The sequence below is a fragment of the Maniola jurtina genome, chromosome 18 (genome assembly GCF_905333055.1).
Source record: "Maniola jurtina chromosome 18, ilManJurt1.1, whole genome shotgun sequence".
In the NCBI taxonomy this organism is placed as follows: domain Eukaryota; kingdom Metazoa; phylum Arthropoda; class Insecta; order Lepidoptera; family Nymphalidae; genus Maniola; species Maniola jurtina.
The window spans coordinates 6,706,206-6,728,082 of record NC_060046.1 but is presented as its reverse complement, the minus strand read 5'-3'; the positions used below and the strand labels follow the sequence as shown (position 1 = coordinate 6,728,082).

At 37.1% G+C, this 21,877-nt stretch overlaps 2 protein-coding genes and 1 long non-coding RNA gene across 9 annotated transcripts in view; 1 reads left to right on the top strand and 2 right to left on the bottom strand.

The window, feature by feature from the left end:
- The window catches only part of LOC123874584 (small conductance calcium-activated potassium channel protein), a 283,228-nt gene that overhangs the window by 139,124 nt on the left and 122,227 nt on the right, over positions 1 to 21,877 (bottom strand). The gene's annotated exons all lie outside the window — the stretch shown is intronic.
- On the bottom strand, positions 1,498 to 20,293 carry LOC123874590. The gene is made up of 3 exons (XR_006797958.1): positions 20,264 to 20,293; positions 16,509 to 16,514; positions 1,498 to 1,924 (listed from the first exon to the last, which is right to left on the bottom strand). It is a non-coding gene; the product is annotated as an uncharacterized LOC123874590 (long non-coding RNA).
- On the top strand, positions 15,361 to 19,448 carry LOC123874585 (piggyBac transposable element-derived protein 4-like). Its single transcript, XM_045920065.1, has 6 exons — positions 15,361 to 15,434; positions 15,956 to 16,042; positions 16,116 to 16,253; positions 16,331 to 16,396; positions 16,587 to 16,690; positions 16,863 to 19,448. Exons 1-6 carry the CDS (start codon positions 15,409 to 15,411, stop codon positions 18,632 to 18,634), a joined length of 2,193 nt encoding a protein of 730 aa, XP_045776021.1. The 5' UTR covers positions 15,361 to 15,408; the 3' UTR covers positions 18,635 to 19,448.

Here is a 21,877-nt window from a genome sequence, read left to right as displayed (position 1 = left end):
GATAATATTAATCAAAACTATGTAATGTATTTACAGGTTTCCCTAAAATTTGCCTTAATAAGTAGGGCTATATATTTCGACATAATACTATGTACTATATACTAAGTACTAACTATTTCTGAAACCGGTAAAGAAGTTTTGCTTTAAATAAAAGTTGAAAAAACTATAACCCGACTACGGAAAAATGAGACAACTTGAACTCGACTTGGTACAAGTAAAATAAACTAAAAAGAAAGAAACAAGATAGGTGCTTAGTGCATCGTCTTGAGTAAGATTCAATACATCCATCTGGCCGATTTTTTTCGTATGAAATATAGCCTATGCCACCCGGGCCTTTACAACGAATCGATTGACACCTCATTCATCAAAATCGGCCCAATAGTTTAGGCGCTACGGTGGAACACACAGAATCTGGATACAAACATACATACATACATACATACATACATACATACATACATACACTGCTAAAATCATAACCCTTCCTTTCGGCTTTGCCATAGTCGGGTAAAAAACGCTCAAGGTATTCTGTCTTTTTTATTTATTTGCCGCCTCTGCCACTTTCATAAGCTGCCGCGAAAACTCTGCGTCATCACTACATAGTATAAAACAAAGTCGCGTCTGTCAGTCCCTACGTATGCTTAGATTTGCAAACGCTGGCTATGAGATAGGTCAAAAAAAGGGTTCCGTTTTTCCTTTTGAGGTACGTAACCCTAAAAATTTATGCCATCAAGAAATAATTAGTATTTTCAAATTTCAAAGGTAACTATTTATAACAAGTGGGGTATCATAATATTGTGAAAGGGCTTTACTACGTATATATTTTTATGCACAATAGTTTTTGATTTATCGTGTAAAATTTCGAAAAAATACCTGAGTACTGAACCCTCGGGGCGTGAGTAAACTACAACTAAAATAATAAAAGTAAACAAAGAATCTGTTGTTAGTAACCTACCTATGTACCTATCGTACAATTTGCAATATTATGAAGGTATATCGTACACGACAAATCGAGATGGCAATCGGGGTGGAGACACCCCGCACACCCGCACAGTCCCCGTGCTAGCGAGCGGTGCGGGCGAGCGCAGGTGTGCGGGGCGTCCCCCCGCCTCATATTCCAATTGCCATCTCGACCTATCGCGAACTTTAGTCGGCGATAGGTCGAGGTAGGTAATTATAACTAGCATCAGGTCGACATGGCAATCGGGATGGGGACGTCCCACTCACCCGAACAGCCCTCGCGCTAACCCGGTGCGGGATAGCGCGGGTGATGTGCGGCTCATTATCCGATTGCCATGTCAACCTGTCGCGTACTATGGGGTGCTATTATAGGTACCTCTACCTACTTATAAATAAGTTTTGACCATTATTGTAATCTGTGTCGGTAGGTAGGTAGGTACTTAGTACTTACCTACTTACAGTATTTTGCCCAGCTGCTTACATGAATGACGCAACAAGGAATGGTGTGTGTTTATTCATTCATATTATAAAGAAGTAAAGTTTGTATGAAGTAATCTCTGGAACTACTGATCCAATTTTGAAAATTCTTTCATCAGTAGAAAGCTACCATTATTCCTGAGTGACATAGGCTGTACTTATTTATTTTCAAAAAAGCCGTAGGTACGAAGCCGGGGGCGCGACCGTTTATAGTAAGTAGTAGTACCTAGTTAGTCAGGAGTTTCAATGTTCCACTATGGGTGACGAGGTTTCGGATTCAATTCCAGGGATCGGGCCAAAAAATAGTGTGCCGCACAATATTTTTATGTAATAATAGGTATATGGGAAGATAAGTAGGTACTTACGCGATTTTCATGCTTTCAATCTTTTGTAGTTGGGATCGTTATAGTCGAGATATTTTCGGCATCCTGATATTTGACTATAATACCTTCGTACCTACCTAACACAATTTAAAACAACGAAATAACTAAAAAACACTACTAAGTACCTATTTACTATGGAGTTCACTAATATTGGATGATAAAAGTTTCTTAAAACTAAAACAAATAATCCTTATTCAATAATTTATAAATAATAATTTCGCTACAATAAGATCACACAAAAAATATTTTTCGTAAATCGAGAGCGATTGGCGGGAAAAATTGCGCACATCCACCACGTCTGAAGGGCGCCTGCCGTATGCGTCGCGTCTCCCGCGCAGGGCAGACTAGGATTATTTGACCCAAATGTGAATTTTTCATAAAGAATGTCGAAATAGAATAAAATACGTTTCGAAAGTGTATCATATATATATTCCCTATTATTAAATGTAAGATTTACTTTCGTGGTTGCACAGGTAAAGAAGTTGATACACGATCTTAAATGAAGCTACTATTGTATCAGATTCGTGTATTTATCGTAATAAACGATTATTTAAATAAATAACTCTAAATAACTAAAGACCATTAACCAAACTATTGTACATATTTTTTTGAAAATTTTGTGATGTCATTTGTAGGACTAGATAGGTGTTGAATAACAATACTTTCAAAGGAATAATGTCGGCAGGCCCTCATCAAAACACTCTACTTAACCAATTGGTGATAATTACGTAATTAATTATCACCACTATATTGTAAAAATTTAACAATTTCGACCATCAAAAAGAGTACAATTGTACCGTACCTACTTTGAATAAATGATTTTGACTTTGACTTTGACCACAGAAGTTATTTTGGCCATGAATAAAATGCGAGTTTACGTATAAATACGAGTAATATGTAGCTGAAATGTTATTGGTGCCAGTATCGCCATTATGTGTGTACCACATAACGGTGATTTTGGATCTCACTAGATCGTTAGCAGCGCATGGAGAAGATATCAGGAATTTATGCATACATGTACAAGTACATTGTACCTACAAACATACGGCGCAGGCGCGCATCGGCCGTGATATCCAATTACTGTAACCATCAATTAGAAAATATACTTCTATACAATTTTGCATCCATATTTAGGATTTCCACGGAATTTTTAAACACCACAATTCATTCGGATGAAGTTGCTTTTATCACACTATCACACTAATATTATAAAGGCGAAAGTTTGTATGTGTGTGTGTATGTTTGTTACTTCTTCACGCAAAAACTACTGAACGGATTTGGCTGGGAATGGAGGTAGATATTATCCTGAATTAGCACATAGGCTACTTTTTGTCCCGGGAAATCAAGGAGTTCCCACGGGATTTTGGAAAACTTAAATCCACGCGGACGAAGTCGCGGGCATAAGCTAGTTACTACATAATATATTTGGCATAATATGGATTCAACCAATGGATTTGCACTACGTTGGTAAGGACGCCTTTACATTGAGTTATTGACTTGATTGAATTAAATAACTCTCCGTATTATAGGAACGGATGTTAAGAATTCTAGTAGAAAATTCTCTCTTTTAATCCTTGAATGCAATCGCCCACTTGGCCTCCACTTCGCGCTAGACGACTCGTTGGCTTTTATAAAATAAAATGTCCATTAGTATATAAAATACTAGCTGTTGTCCGTGACCTTATCTACCCGTATTTAGTTTTTTTTTAATCCCGTGGGGACCCTTTGATTTTCAGGGATAATTTCGGATTTATAATATTAATAGTGTTTGAAATAAAATAAATTTATGTATAATACGATTAAGTTCCAATTAATTTAGTCCTTAATAACGTGAATAAGACAATAATAAGCGATAATAATATTAGGACAGAAATAAAACTGAAACGGATTATATTCATCAATAGTTTCAGAGAATCCCCGTTTATTTTTAATTCTCGCTCTAGATTCTAACTAGTTTGATTTTACCCCAGATTTCCCTAAAAACACAATACAAATACCTATATCATATTAGTAGTTTCACCCTAAAAAAGGTGAAATCCCTAAAAATGGAAATATTAATTCAGACCTGACTGGTAAAAGCTAGACGTTTTCACATATTTGCACGGTTGGTAATCTTTAGCTCTTGATTTATGACTTTCGGGTGCTTAAACTTAGTATGAATTTCAGAAATGTTAATCAATTACTACAATATTTCATCTGCCAGTTATTTACGTCTACTTAGTAATAATCCTTCAAAGCTGTTAGCGACTCGATCTAGATAGCTAATCGTCATGAAGAGTAATTTCAAGCAATAAACTACTTCGTTGTTTGTCGGGTCATTTTTCAATCGCTCAGGGTTGCCTTAGGGCCAAATCACACACGATACTTTGAGCATCGGCAATCGCGACGAGAGCGCTCTTTGGGTGCTGAAAAAAAAAAAAAGTCATGCAGCCATAGCACGTTATGGCTTTTTGTATGTATGTAGATTACTTCCTCACACAGTTGTACATAAATTTTATTTTCTTAATAAGTTAGGTAGGTATGGCATTTTTCGACTTGTCTTAATATTGCATACTCTAATATAACGCTATTTTAGTTCTTAACATTAAAATTTTGTTATTAACACAACTTAATACTTAATTAGATAAGTTAACATAATAACGTCTAAGTAATAAATACAAAGTGTAAACAGAATGCGTATTGAAGTATAATATATCGAATCAAATCTAATTTTGGAGTTCAATATTTAATTACAAGAAATATACAAGTACTACATGATTTTTTTTCTCTCTCGTCTGGCTTTACACTGATTAGCCAATGTCAAGTTTGTAGTTATTTACAAGTTATGGAAACTATTTGTATAAGTATGAACCTCGTCTGTGCCGGCGCCCGCCGACATACACGCGGCGCCCCTTTAGAGCGCTTCCCAGTCAGTTCCACCACCAATAAACACCAGCAGAACACAAAAACCAGCCACTTCTCACAAAAAACCACTCCAAAAAAGCACCGCACGCGCGTCAGCAAACGCCACCACAGACGAAGTCCGTGGACCATGATAAACTTCAATTAAAATACTTCAAGTTGTAAATTCGACCGTAAAGGACACGACATAAAGCTCACATTTCCATAATTTACTGTGAGTCGAGTCGGAGTGGAATTCGCGTCGAGTCTTTGTAGTGTACGAAGTTTTTAGTCGTCAAAATGCGATGGAAATGGTGCAATAATAATCCCACCAAAAACATTTCATGTAAAATGTTGCCAAGACTCACAAGTTCATAATGCTTTCACTGTTAAAAAGTTATGAGATCTCTAGTAGGCCAAGCCCCTAGCTGAGCTTAGATTTGCGCTGCCCATGGAACCTATCCCAAGTCCAAAGTATATATAGCTCTTAAGTGCTCTTGAGTATATCACATTTATAACAATAAATAACAAATAACTCTACTTACAAGCTCTGACTCTACAAACTCTACATCTTGGTTAAAAAAGGACGGCTTGGCCGTTTAATGTTCGTGGAATTTTTATCTGATATAATATTTGAGCCCGGAATAGCTTGTGCGACAATCACTTAATACAATACAAATTAGTAATTGTCGCACAAACTATTCCTAGTGGCCTTAAAATATGTTATGTCATGTAATAGTTTCACGAACATTAAACGGCCAAGCCGTACTTTTTTAACCAAGATGTAGAGTTTGTAGAGTCAGAGCTTGTAAGTAGAGTTATTTGTTATTTATTGTTATAAATGTGATATACTCAAGAGCACTTAAGAGCTATATATACTTTGGACTTGGGATAGGTTCCATGGGCAGCGCAAATCTAAGCTCAGCTAGGGGCTTGGCCTACTAGAGATCTCATAACTTTTTAACAGTGAAAGCATTATGAACTTGTGAGTCTTGGCAACATTTTACATGAAATGTTTTTGGTGGGATTTCATTTCTTTTTGACAGGTGCCTTAGATGTTTTTTTTGATTTATTTCTTGTAGGTTCATCATTTTCATGACCCACTCTCTATCGTTACCTCTTTTTTTAAAAGCTTTTATTCAACTTGCAATGTACTCGTATGTAACTATGTTTGTTCGGGTAGAATCTTGCAACTCAATTTTGAAGCAGATATACCAAATTTCAGTCTTTTAGGACTTTAGGAAACACAGATAGTTGGTACGTTTGATAAATCTGCCAGGGACATGTTAGCCTGAAAACTTTAGTATTCGAGCAACAGATTTTACACATATGCATCTCATATACGAGGGGATGAAGGGAGACCCGATTTCATAATTTATCTGTTGTTCATAATTCTTGGAATTCCTACTTAATGCCAAATTTCAGTCTTCTAGGACTTCGGGAAGTACCCTAGAATTACAGACTAGAAGTTTTGACTGTCAATAAATTTGAAACTATAAAAGCTAGATAATTGATACTCAGTGCGTTTAATAAATCTGCCAAGGACATCTTATCCTGAAAATATCAGCATTCTAGCGACAGAATTTACAGATTTGCTTTTCCCATAAGAGGCGTAGAAGGGGGGAAATTTCCAATTTCTTAATTTTCCTGTAGTTTGTATGCAATTTCTAGTCTACATACCAAATTAAAGTCTTCTAGGACTTCGGGAAGTACCCTAGAATTACAGACTAGAAGTTTTGACTGTCAATAAATCTGAAACTATAAAAGCCAGACAATTGATACTCAATGCGTTTAATAAATCTGCCAAGGACATCTTATCCTGAAAATATCAGCATTCTAGCGACAGAATTTACAGATTTGCTTTTCTCATAAGAGGCGTAGAGGGGGGGAATTTCCAATTTCTTAATTTTCCTATAGTTTGTATGCAATTTCTAGTCTACATACAAAATTTCAGTTTTCTAGGACTTCGGGAAGTACCTTAGAGGTTTTGAGTAGAGGTTTTGATGATCATCAGTGAGGGACGAAATCGGCGTATTTTAGGTATCAATAAATCTGTAACCATAAAAGCTAGATATTTGATACTTGGTATATTTAGTAAATTTGCTGAGGACACCTTATACTGAAAATTTCAGCTTTCTAGCATCATCCAGACCGAAGTTATGACGGGTCGAAAATACGGCGAAACACTTCGAGAAAAAGGTACGTAGCGCCCCGGACGCCGTGTTTGGCTCGTCTTGGCGGGGGCACTGCCGTGCCCCCTGATGCAGTCACAGAATCGCTGATGGCCGATGCTAAACTATCCCCAACTATGCGTTCTAGCCCTTAGCATGGAAACTTTATTTTTTCCAACACTCATTTATTCCGCCAGCCTGCAAATGGCTTTCAGTTTTTTTTCAGGACTTTTTATTGATACGTCTCAGTTAGCGGTTTTCGATAGTCAAGACAGGGAACCATAATATAAACTTCTACTGGGAGTAAAGATTCATTTCTCGTTATCATTTTCTAGAATATCCTCGTAGGCACAAAAATATAATATCATCTGATTAGGACATGTAAATAATGCTTTTTATCAGCATTTTATGATACTATGACGATATTTAAATACCTAAATATAAACTATAAAAAAACAGTCAAGGGCGAGTTGGACTCGCACACGATGGGTTCTCCGTACCATCGTACTAGAAAAATAACAGTTTTAATTTTTTTTAATTTTCATGGCGGCTGTTTTGAAATCCATATTACTTGTTGTTGTAAACGAATGAACCAATTTTAATTTAGTTTTTTTGTTTGAAAGGTGGCTTGATCGAGAGTTTTCTTAGCTATAATCCATGAAAATAGGTTCAGCCGTTCGAAAGTTATCAGCTCTTTTCTAGTTTTCATATAGAGGTTTTTGTGTCGGGGTTTTTTTAATTTTAAGTTATATTGTTTTATTACAATCATGATTTTTGCGGAACAAAATTGCATGAAATAAATTGCAGTCATCACAGTTAATAGCAGCAGTACAAATAAAACCCGCGAGCTCTCGACACTTGTTAAATATTAGCTTCGAAATGGTTTCCAACATAGAGAGGCTTGGCTCGCAACGTTAAATTCACACCCTCCAGTTATTTACTACTTACTTTAAGAGTATGATACATACCAACTTTATCACTTTTTTAAATAAAACATAGTACTGTATCACCTCTTTTATAATGCCGATGTACTTGCGCAGAAATCTTATTTGTCTACTATTGGATGTTCCTCGCGCCATATTTTGTACACGCAAAAAATAAGTGAGATGAAACGAGTCTTTGTTGTTCTGATGTTTAAAACCTTAATATCAAGCAATAAGGTCTTATTTCCTTTGTGTACATTCATTCGGTTTGAGTCGGCATTAGGTTGCGCTTTTCTGCGCAAACGAATTTTGCTGATTGGACTTATAAAAGTAGTAGTTGGTACTGTACTCGTAAATTGGCGCATTGCATCTGGGACGCTTCATCAAAGACCAATGATATGCAAATGTTGCTTTATTGAATCGGGCAATCTTCCAAAGGAACTCTAAGGAATATTTAAAGTGCTAGCTAGCTACCAAAAAGTAATCTATAATAAATTTGACTGGGTAAAAACGTGCCAGTTTTAGTTTGTTAAAATGCTACCAAGAAAAGATAGGAAGTATCTACTCGATCACACAAATAATAGCGATTAAGTTTAGTAAACAAGTTTTGAAACGGGCAAATGATTACAAAAATGTAAGTAAAAGATAAATGAAACGAATTTCAGATTTATAAATTTTAGATTGAATTTCCAGATGGTTCTAGAGATGAATATATAGATTGAAATCACAAGTTAATAGTTTTATCTACCTACTTTCTTGGTGAAATAGCGCATAAAATATGTAATATCTATACTAATAAATAAAATTGGAGTGTCTGTCTGTAATTTCGAAATAACTACCTCATATTAAGCTCATATGGTTATTTGAACGATACCATAACTGAATCACACGTTTTTAAAATTTTTGTCTGTCTGTCTGTCTGTCTGTCTGTCTGTCTGTCTGTCTGTTTGAAAAGGCTAATCTTTGGAACGGCTGAATCGATTTTGACGGGACTTTCACAGGCAAGTAGAGGATTGACCAGGGCGTAAAATAGGCTACTTTTTTAACCGACTTTCAAAAAGGGAGTTGTGTTTTTCTACCTATGTACACCGAAATCTCCGAGATTTCTGAACCGATTTGCGTCATTTCTTTTTTAATCGATAGAGGAACTTTGCGACATTGTTTCATTAAAAATTTGGAGTCCAACTCCTCAATCCTGATGCTGCAGGGGATCTGACCAATCCACGCGGGCGAAGCTGCGGGCATCAGCTAGTGTTATAATATATTTGACTGACGGTAGATAATAACCTCCTATACCTAGTTAGAAATAAACTGCGACAACCAATGAAGAGATTGTCTTATTGATGTGAAAGTTTCAATGTTTGTTACTCCTTCACACTACAGGACATTTTGAGGTTACCACTCACTAGATCAAATGGGGTAGGTAGGTATCATATTATGAAAGGACTATCACACTAATATTATAAAGGCGAAAGTTTGTATGTGTGTGTGTGTGTGTGTGTGTGTGTGTGTGTGTGTGTGTGTGTGTGTGTGTGTGTGTGTGTGTGTGTGTGTGTGTGTGTGTGTGTGTGTGTGTGTGTGTGTGTGTGTGTGTGTGTGTGTGTGTGTGTGTGTGTGTGTGTGTGTGTGTGTGTGTGTGTGTGTGTGTGTGTGTGTGTGTGTATATTTGTTACTCCTTCACGCAAAAACTACTGGACGGATTGGGCTGAAATTTAGAATGAAGATAGATTATATCCTGGATTAGCACATAGGCTACTTTTTATTCCGGAAAATCAAAGAGTTCCCACGGGAATTTTAAAAAACCTACATCCACGCGAACGCAGTCGCGGGCATCAGCTAGTAATTGCATAAAATTGGTTTAATTTATTTTTGAACTGCTCAGTTTATTAAGGCTACATTTTATGCCGGAAAATCAAAGAGCTCCTACGGGATTTTTAAAACCTAAATCCATGCGCACGACGTCGGGAACTTTATCTAGTACATCACACTTTAATATTATAAAGGTGAAAGTTTGTATGTGTGTGTGTGTGTATGTTTGTTACTCCTTCACGCAAAAACTACTCGACGGATTTGGCTGAAATTTGGAATGGAGATAGATAATATTGAGGATTAGCACATAGGCTACTTTTTATCCCAGAAAATCAAAGAGTTCCCACGGGATTTCAAAAAACTTAAATCAACGCGGACGAAGTCGCGGGCATCATCTAGTATTTAAATAAAGTTGATAACTTTCACCACAAAAGTGCGTGATTTCACTACAAAAGTGTTCTACTTGTGGCGCCCAGTCACCTAAATTTAATAAAAACTATACGAGAATGTTCATTTATGAACTGCAGGCTAGCAAAAGACTCGCTCGCCCGCAGAAAACAATTTCAATTGAATTGTAGTTTTATGGTCCGCAGCTAAATCAAATCTGTATACAACCCAGTAGGTATTCTTGCCAAGATCCAATTGTCGAAGCTTATTTCAGCTACCGCTTTATTGGAGAAGTTTCTTTAAGATTACTTACTAAGGTTAATAAATCTGGCATTGCAGTTTTCTAGAAACGTAAGTAATTCATACAAAAACTATCCAAGTGCTGACTTGCACAAGTAGAGTTTCGTATCTTGAAAAGATACGTGCAATTTTTGTATCGCTTAAATTATAAATGCAAATATAAGTTAGGTACCTACCTAACTGCAAATGAACAACTTTCAGATTTTTCATCTACTTGTGTTTTGATCTTTGCTTCTTGCTAAAATCATTCTAGATCAACGAGAAGCACTTTCAGATTTTAATTTATTTATGCGAGTGTCAAAATAAATAAAATAAAATAAGAAACCTATTAATTGTTTCTATTTTTTATCTTAATCATTTTACAGATTTCTAAATTTTTAACTTTTTAATTAATTGCTTTTTCACGCACCCCTACACATTTTCACTCTCTTATAATCTCGCTCACACACTCTCTCTATCACGCACACACACTCGCGCATACACACACACCTACACACACACACACGCACGCACGCACACACACACACACACACACACACACACACACACACACACACACACACATACACACAGAAACTCACATACAAACACACACCCACACACTGTGCACCCTCCTTTTTTATTTCCCTATTTATTTTTAGATAACTGAGGGAGAGGGCTGGCTATCCTTAACACAGATGTAAAAAATCTAGCTAGGATAGCCAGTCCTTGATCTTGCAACACTCAAAAACAAAGCTATGTTACTAATTACTAATTATCTTACTTTGTCATCAAAAATTTGTTAAGTACCAAATTGTGTAAAAAAAAAAAAAATGTAGCATAATTGGCCTTATATATTGATTGCGTTTATTTAGAACCTTGATTTTTTTACAGATTCATGATTCCGTAAACTTAACTATTGGTTATTAATTTGAACTTGATGCGTTCCTGAGGAAATGGATGGTGACAGACAAACAAACGGGCAATAAAGTAATCCCATAAAAATTTTTTTCAAGGGTTTGTACCCAAAGAGTGTTAAGTAATGGGACCCTATTTATAATATACTATCGGTCTGTGCATTTGATTGTATGTCAGTGGGCTGTATCCAACGAACCTGTGTATTCTATTGCCACTATAACGACAAATAATAAAAATCTCAATATGACCATCATACAAATTTAAAAAAATTAAAAAGTACGTCGTGTTTTATCTTGTATAACCTTCAAGGTATACCTACCTTTATGTGCGAGTCTGATTCGGACTTGACTAGTTTTTCCTTTTGAGGTATACGCAATCTTAAAACATAATTATTACTTTACCAAAGTAAAATAAACATCGATATCAATCATAATAATTAAAACAGATTTACTTTACATAAAAAGTTGAAAACTGAAACCCGACTGCGATCGTAAACGCTATAAACGCCGTATGCGATTAGTGCTGAAATATTATAGTAAAATTGTTTTTCTGTCGCTTGGTATATTTTAAGGTTGTAGTACATTTATATTTATGAACTTAGAATTTTCTCCTCTTTAATTTGACACCCCACTCGATACAATAGCAAAAAAAATTGGGAGAACCCCACGTTTTTTCATGTAGCATCCGTTAGGTCATTTTTTTTCGTATGCAATGTAGCCTATGTCACCCGGACCTTTACGACGAACCGATTGAAAAAAAATTGATTGAAAAACCGATTGAAAATTGGCCCAGTAGTTTAGGCGCTACGGTGGAACACACAGAATCTGGATACAAACATACACGCATACACACATACATACATACACTCATACATAAAATCATAACTCTTCCTTTTAGCTTTGCCGCAGTCGGGTAAAAATAATGATGAATCGTTCCACGTTCAAGACAAAACCAATAAATAAAGGTCATGATCTAATTGCTGAAATATACTTACATCGACGTAAGACGTATATACGTAGACGTATTTCCAGCAATTAGTGCAACCCAAAAGTTAAAGGTCAAGTAATTTTAGATTCAGAAACTTAGGTACCTAACATTCGGAGATAAGAACGGAATCTCTGTCTTACCATACCTACTTTAGCTTGAACTAAGAAGCATGAGCCAGGTAAATAGTCAAGTACTAATTTTCTAAAACTATGAATAAAAGCAAAAAAGTAGAAATAAAAGGAAGTAAGTAATTATTAAAAATAATCATGGTTTGATAATTACAAAGAATGGAAAATATTTGTCATAATGTTTACCTCTACTTATTACTTGAATATATAAATAACTAGCTGATGCCCGCGACTTTGTCCCCGTGGATTTAGGTTTTTCGAAATCCCCTAGGAACTCTTTGATTTTCCGGGATAAAAAGTAGCCTATGTGCTAATCCAAGGCTGAAATTTGCCAAATCCAAATCTGTCCTTTCAGCCAAATCTGTCGCGTAATTTTTGCGTGAAGGAGTAACAAACATACACACACACATACACACAAACTTTCGCCTTTTAAATATTAGTGTGATGATTATTATTATTAACGATATTAGGAGTATAGACGGCGTACAGACTTTAGTTCCTTTCAAGAACAATTATACAAGTTCAAAATAGCAATTCGAGAAAGGAAAGCACTGTAGCCACCCATTGGATCCATTAATATTGAGAAGTTATTCTAGCTTTCAAAGGTCAAAAGCCAAAATTGGTTTTACAACAAAAATCATTCAAATGTTCAGATGTCTCAGATTGGCTTCGTAGTCATACTCCGCGGCAATCGGCATAGATTTTTGTTATGTGAAAGAGTGACAAGGATAAAAACAGCGACAGCATGAGACGCGCACTTCGACGTGCCCAGTTCGACCACAATTTCATACGTTCCGCTTCCGTTGACTTCGCAGGTAAACTACGCGCGCTGCTGCTGTTACAAATTGTGAAAATACTGTGAATAGTTCGTATGTTTTACCTGTGTAACATGGAAAGGTAAGTAATGAACAGTATTTAAATTATAAATCGATAATTTTACCAAAAACTTAGGGTCATTCAACTAATCCAAAGCCAGACGAAATTTCATTTTTCGCATCTTTGTTTTGTGATCAAATTACTTTATTTACTTACTATAGTTACTAATATCATTCATATAACAAACTATCTTCGTGAATTATGTGTTAAATTGGTATAAATGTGTACATAATTTACAAAATGAAGCAAAATATCGCACGATCGCGCGATTTGTTCTATATTGGCTTCCTGACGTTCCGTAAAAACGATCAAGGTCGAAGTATGTTACCGTGCATCCACACCGCAGTTAACTTTTGTAGATCAGCGTTTCCAAGTGTTACTCAGCAACATCAGACAGCAAAAAGTTATTCATTGTCAATATATGTTGCCGTGTTAGTATATCTTATGCTACGTTGCCCAAAACAGTCAACATTCTCTAACAATCGATGACATTGTTAGAGAATGTTGCCTCAACACGACAACATATTAATTATTATTAGTAGCATCTGTGTGGCAGTGGGAAGGTACGACCGCGTGGATCAGGGCGCGGGATTGTTTCCGAAAGTGTTATATTTTATTAATTTATGTTTGTGGTGGTATGGACGCGATGAGTAACAATCAACAAAATAACAAGTAGCCACGAAAGTAACACATAGTTATTACCCGTGCGCATTAACATGGCACCTGGCTCGAAAACAACCCCTCCTCCCACTTCACCGCGCGATGCTCCGCTCTCGCCGTGCCGCCACTGGTCTCGCACGGCGGCGCGGCGGCACGGCGAGAGCGGGACATCGCGCGGGGAAGTGGGAGGAGGGTTGTTTTCGAGCCAGGTGCCATGTTAATGCGCACGAGTTATACCTAATGTTATCGTGTTGCACAGTGTTGCCTGACAAAAGTTAAACTGCGGTGTGGATGCACGGTTAGAGATCCGCTAGGATAGCTAAAATAATGTGGATACGTCTTTTTATTCTTATTAATTTTTATTATAAATTGTATCAATGATAATATTTATTATAATAATAATATCATATCAATTTTTAGTCAATATATAAAATAATATCATTTTTAAAGATTTTAAACTTTTTTGTTGTTTAAGTCAAAGTCAAATATATCGAAGGTTGTACACTTCAAAGTACCAATGTACACCTTTTAACGCCTTTAATCAATAAAATAAGAAAAGATAAATATTTGAATTTGACTTTGACTTTAAAAAAAATATCTATCAAAAATTATAATAATCTATATAATTATATTAATATTATATTATATTAATATAATATAATTATATTAATTAATTGATATTTGATATATATTTGTATAGCTTTATATATTGTAAATATATAAATCTCAGTACCTACTCAGGATTATCAAAATTTAATTTTCCTATACTTTACTGCTACTGGTAAAAATCTTTCTATAAGATTAAATAAATAAATATATTAGTGTGAAACCATACTAATATTATAAATGCGGAAGTGTCTGTTTGTCTATCTGTCTGTCTGTCTATCTGCTACCTTTTCACGGCCCAACAGTTTAACCGATTCTGACGACATTTGGTACAGGACTAGTTTATATCCCGGGGAGGTACATACTTTTTATCCCGGAAAATCAAAGAGTTCCCACGGGATTCCTAAAAACCCTTCCACATATCCGATTAGTATGAAATTGGGTACCGAGATAGCTTGCGTCCTTGTTATTGACATAAGCAACTTTTTATCCCGGAAAATCAAACAGTTCCTAAGGGATCTTTAAAAGCCTAAATCTAAGTCGCGGGCATCCCCTAGTGTTTTATATTTCTTTTAATTTGCATTACAAGTCAATTTTTCATATAACATGCATGTGCTTATTTTTTTATGTTTATCAATTAAGGAAACGTGTACGCACTCGAGGGGGTCGGGGTAATGGGGCGACGGACCTGGGCCGCGTGGTGGCGACTGGTGACCTGGACCTGGTCCGGGTGGTGGCAGCTAACGACCTGACCGTCCCTGAAGACCTGGGTTTCGGGACGCAGGATAACGTCCTGCATCTAATAGTGATGCCTGATGACGGTGGCGGTGGTGGTGGTGGGGCCGAGGTTATTGAAGGAGGTGATCGTTGGGGGCAAGGCGGCCGTGGGGGGCAAGACAGCAGTGGGGGGCGAGACAGCCGTGGCGGACGGGGCGGCAGTGGAGACAGTGTACCGGCAAGTACGATGACGAAACCTAACGTTATTGATGAGTAAGTTTCTTTTGCTTTTTTATATTTTTATAAATTGAAGGGTCTTAAAGCACGCTTATGCTTAAGTTATCTACTAATCGCCAAGACGAGCCAAACGGCGGACGGGCACAACGTACTTTTTCTCGAAGCGTTTCGCCGTATTTTCGTACCGTCATAACATAAGGCTTAAATGTTATATCAGATAAAAATTCCACGAACATTAAACGCCCAAGCCGTCCTTTTTTAACCAAGATGTAGGGTTTGTAGAATCAGAGCTTGTAAGTAGAGTTACTTGTTATTGATTGTTATGAATGTGATACAGTCAACAGTACTTAAGAGCTATATACTTTGGACTTGGGATAGGTCCCATGGGCAGCACAAATCAAAGCTCAGGTCCGCTTTGCTCTACTAGAGATCTCATAACTTTTTAACATTATGAACTTGTGAGTCTTGGCAACCTTTACATGAAATGTTTTTGGTGGGATATTCTTTTATGCTTCAGATCGTCTACTCCTTAAGTATAAGTATTATTATTCTTTTAGGATTGATGTAGTTAACATAGAGACATATCCGAGAGGGGTCCCACGGGAGAGTCCTCTTCATGTTAAAAGAAGGCGCACCTGGAACCCGTAAGTATTTTATCTGAAGTGTATGCTATAACAAATTATTGACTTAATTGACTATGATGTTTTTTCCCAACAGGCTTTCTGATGTCGCAGGTCCGTCGCGCCCACCCTCAAACTGGGTATTTCAAAGCATAGATGAGATGGAAGTTCCATCTCAACACGTCACTGAGATGAAAGTACAGGTTGAGGCACACAGGCAAAACGCGGCACCTTTGTAAGTTGAATTACATTCTCATTAATTCTGAGTTATGTGACATAGTGGATATTACAGATTGACTTCTTTTGATTCAGGTTTATACTAGAGGAGGTAGATGCTGCTGCTGCTGCCACTACAGTTCACTCGCTTTCGCCTGCTGTGTAAGTTGAATTTAATGTAATTTTTTATATTTATTCTGATACAAGTTAGCCCTTGACTGCAATCTCACCTGGTGGTAAGTGATGATGCAGTCTAAGATGGAAGTGGGCTAACCTGGAACTATTAATTATTATTAATTACTTTTTCATTAATTTTAAATTATGTATCTGAAGGATATCTCTTTTGGTTCAGGAACATAGACTGTGATAGCGGGTCTCCTCCACAGCGGCCTCTTTTTCGTCCGCGAAGTAACGACGCTCTGACTCAAAAACAAAAAAAATACTACTCGCAATATGGTATGTGTGCCATTATGACATGAGATTTTTTAAGATCGATCGGTTCGTTGGTTCTTGCCTCTTGGGGACCCTTTGGTGATGTCTTAAACAGTGTGTTGGCTAAACTGATTCTATCTAGAACTTTAATGGTGTGGTGTGATGCTGATATTTTTCTTTTGATTTGTTCCAATAGGCAGCGAAAGTGAGTCAGAGCAAAGTGAAGACGAGGAGCCTCTCATCGCCGCCCCCCGTCTGACGAGGGTGCATTGGGCGGCCATGGAGACACCACTGGATGAGCCCGAATCCGTCCCTGTGGATGAGTCTGAGCCCATTCCTGTGGAGCTCCTTTCATCGCCTGCTGCTCCCAGTACTCTACCTCCTACTGCAACACCCTCTTTAAATCAAGGGGCGACTATGGCTCATGATTTCTTTGCTTTTAAATGGAAGAAATTCTGTGACCTTCCTGAGCTTTTGGAACGCGATAGGAGGGAACCATTTTCACATGTCGGAGTCGGCCCAACTACGCCATGTGAAGATGGATATCAGATTTTTACCTCCATTTGGGATAAAAAAATCATGAACCATATCGCCATGGAGACGAACAGGTATGCACAAGAGGTAGCCTGGGGAAAAATGGTGAATCACAAGCTCGGTCCACATAGCCGCATCTGTAGTTGGCAGGATACAACACCGGACGAGTTGTACACATATATGGCTATCATATTAGCGATGGGTAATGTCATAAAGACAAAACTTGAAGAATATTGGTCGACTAATGCAGACATATTTTCGACTCCAGGCTTCTCTGCATGCATGCCATACAATAGGTTCGTGTTGCTGAATGCTTGCATTCACTTCGCGAACAACGGTGCCATGGATGCAGAGAAGCTTACTCCGTCGGAGGCGAAACTTTACAAAATAGAGCTCATTGTCACCCATTTAAATGACAAATTCCAGTCGCTATATAATTTGGGCCAAAATATTGCACTGGACGAGTCATTGCTGCAATGGAAGGCAAGGTTAAGTATTAACCAATTCACCAGCAACAAAGCCGCCACAATTGGCATAAAGACTTATGAGATCTGTGAATCTAAAACTGGCTATTTATGGCGGTTTGTGATTCACGCTCATAAGGCAACTTCAGCTGTACCCCTGGAACAGCAGACCCCACTCGACGCACCTACGCCGGCAATTGTTTTGGGGCTCCTCAATGGCCTTCAAAACAAGGGTCACACAGTATGGATGGATAATTATTACAATTCGCCAGCTCTAGCCCGCTACCTTAAATCAATAGGATTTGACGTGGTAGGCACACTCCGCACCAATCGCGAGTTCGTGGCTAGTGACCTCGTGAAACTGACGAAATCGAACATGAAGCCAGGAGAGATCAGTAGTTGCACGTCTGGTGATGTGGATCTAATGGTGTGGCGTGATAATAATAGGGTTGGTACGATCTCCACGTATCACGGGAACGCCACTGTCATATCTGATGGCAAGCTCAAGCCTGTTTTGATTGTGGATTATAATATTATGATGGGGGGTGTTGACAAAAAAGACCAAATGTTAGCGATGTACCCCGTCGAGCGGAAACGTACCAAAGTGTGGTACAAGAAGTTTTTCCGTCGATTGCTAAATGTATCAGTGTTAAACTCATACATAATCGCAAAAAACTCGTCACCTAGGCAAGACCATCGCACTTTTAGGCACGATCTTATCCTTGCGTTACTCAGCCGACACAATAGCAATCGCAAGATTGTTTTCCCTCCAAACAGGGGCCTAGACATTGCACCACCGACAACTTTTGAAGCAAGTGTTCACAACCTTGCTAAACAACCTATTGGCAATAGCGCGTCTCGATTACGCCGCAAATGCTGTGAGTGTAAAAAACGGACGCATTTTTACTGTGTCGGCTGTAATAAACCCGTATGTATCGGAGCTTGTTTTATTTCGTTACATACCGTTTAGATTACTCAACTACTACTGAAGCGACTAATTTAAGCCCTTCCTAATCACTTCAATTTACTCTTGAATCGATTTTTACCACTCAGGCGAGTTGTAGCTTTCTTTTGTATCACACTTTCAATTTTCGCTTACTCCATTACTACTGAACTGATTGATTGGAAATAACTCCTGGCAAATTACTTCAATTAACTCTTGAATCGATTTTATTATTCTGGCAAATTGTACCTTAATTATTTCTGAACCGATTTTAATTGACATCCATAATGTGTCGTGCGTAGTAGATTAAAAGTATGGCTTTCTAGATTGTAGCTCAAAATCTCTGAACCGATTTTGTTTGTTTGCATTATTTACCGGCTCAATAAAACCTCAAAATATCTGAACCAATTTTGCGTCTCCACGTGCTCTGTTGTCTTTTTGAACATAATGTATCGACCGTTTATGATAGCAATATTTTGTGACCTACAAACTACGAACTCAAAATCTTTGAACCAATTTTGTTTGCTTTATTCACCATTTCCTCAAAATTTCAAAATTTCTGAACCGATTTAACGTCCTAATAGGCTGTCTTACTCCCTCTGGTTTCTTTTCCGTGAATTTTTTAAATTGTAAGTTGTATATGTTTTTAAATTGTGTTTTTGTAAATTGTGTTTTGTTATTTTTGTTAATGAAGTTATTGTTCCTATCTTAATCTTAAGGCTTGTCTTTTAACATTTTAAGTAAATTTTGAAATTAATATCTTGACTTTGAAATAAACAATCATATTATAACACTCACATTTTATGTTCGAATATGATAAATTTTAAAATAAAATAGTGACATTAAATATTTTGACTTTGATTTTGAAATACTTAAACAAATTTATTCCAACTACATTTATGTTCGATCGTCATTTATGATATTTTTACGACTTTGACTTTGAAATATATAATCTGATTTTAATCACGTTTTATGGTTGACCATAATATAATTTTAAAATAAAATAGTAATAACGCTGAAGTCTATTTTAAATTAAACATTTTGCCTTTGGCTTTAAAATATACAATTTTATTCCATAAAATTGTATGTTTTAACATCGATATATAAAATTTATTTATAGAAATGACAATATTTAGATATATTAAGTATACTGAAGGCTTATCCATATCATCATAGCCTACATACTACCCGTGCGCATAATTAACATGGCGTCTGGCTACTGGTCTCGCACGGCGCGGCGGCGGCACGGCGAGAGCGGGGCATCGCGCGGGGAAGTGGGAGGAGGGTTGTTTTCGAGCCATAGGCATGCGCCAACATGACGTTTCTAATGTTGCCCACTTGGCAGTTTGAAGTTATTTTTTTTTTGGCTTCTGACATTTGAAAGTATGTATGTTTGAAAGGTACTATTATTGGACGCTTTGGAAACGTGGCCTTAAAACTATACAAAGGAAAATAAAGCAGGACAAATGTTTTGACCTTACTTATCTGTTTATAGTAGGTAAGTAAATATTTTTGCAAAAAAAATACCAGAAAAAGAAAATTAGTGAAAGTAACAATAAAATGGTTAAAACTACTGACTATATATGTACCTCATATTATCGAGGTAAAAATATAATTGATTTTGTGTAGATTTCAAAAACAAAGTAATATAATAACACAAGTGTAAATTAAAAATTTATAACACCCCCGACAAGTGAAGGTTACAGTCACTAGAAAAGAGCTGATAACTTTCAAACGGCTGAACCGATTTTCTTGGATTATAGCTAAGAACACTCTCGATCAAGCCACCTTTCAAACAAAAAAAAACTAAATTAAAATCGGTTCATTAGTTTAGGCGCTACGGTGCCACAGACAGATACACAAATACTCAGATACACTCGTCAAACTTATAACACCCCTCTTTTTGGGTCGGGGGTTAAAAATACATAAAGAGCGCAGTAACTAGGAAGTCGCAATAAAGCACAAACTATATTCCTAGTAGAAAAACATCATAAATACCAAAAGAAAGTAATCTTAGTAAATGCATCAACAAATTATATTCTTCCACAAGTTTGGTTGGCAACCTTGGCGGTTATGACGCATAAAATAGAGATTGTGACCTACTTCAACCTTGACACGTAAACTGATATGGGATCAATGGAATACGTGAGTGTGTGTAGTTGACGAGTTGTAATAAAAAAAAAATAAAGGCCATGGCGTTAACTGAACATAATTCGTTTCTACGTAGATTAATATTATAAGTACATGGTTTTATTTTGAGAGCCTATTTCTTTACAATTTTCACACAACGTGCTTTATCGATTTACCCGAACGAAAATCAATTTTTAGTGTGGTTTTTAACCCCCGATCTAAAAAGACGGGGGTTATAAGTTTGACGTGTGCATCTGTGTATCTGTCTGTGGCATCATAGCTCCTAAACTAATGAACCGATTTTAATTTAGTTTTTTTTGTTTGAAGGGTGGCTTGATGGAGTGTTCTTAGCTATAATCCAAGAAAATCGGTTTAGCCGTTTGAAAGTTATCAGCTCTTTTTAAGTTACTGTAACCTTTACTTGTCGGGGGTGGTATAAATTTTTAATTTACACTTTTAGCTCCTTGATTCAGTCGATCGAGTCAGTGCGGCACCACATGACAGCTTTGTGCTTACGCTGCCTCAAACTATATCGGACCAAGAAGCTTTTACCAAAAAGTTTATAGGAGCCTCAGTCCCAACCGTTCCCTTAGTGGAGATGTAAGGATGGTGGAAAAGTTTAGGTACCTACGTAATTTTGAGTTAACATCCCCGAGAACATCTGAAAATCGCTTTTACACTAATTATTATTATTAAAGGTCATTTAATATTGTCACCTAAATGGATGCGCAACATCAATCATTTTATTACTTCCTCTTGCTCAAACCCTATATCTGACAACTCTAAGGGTGCTAACCAACCAGGGCTATAACAGCCGCGCTACGCCTGCGTGTCAGTTCATCGATCGAATTAATTATATGGATTTACAAAGCAGCGTGGCCACAAAGCTGCAGCCGCGCTGCGTCCGCGCGGCTACTTGCGGCTTTGAAGGCGCCTTAATCCAGAAACAGATCGTTAGTCTCGTAAATCGATATCACACTAATATTATAAAGGCGAAAGTTTGTATGTGTGTGTGTGTGTGTGTGTGTGTGTATGTTTGTTACTCCTTCACGCAAAAACTACTGGACGGATTGGGCTGAAATTTAGAATGGAGATAGATTATACCCTGGATTAGCACATAGGCTACTTTTAATCCCGGAA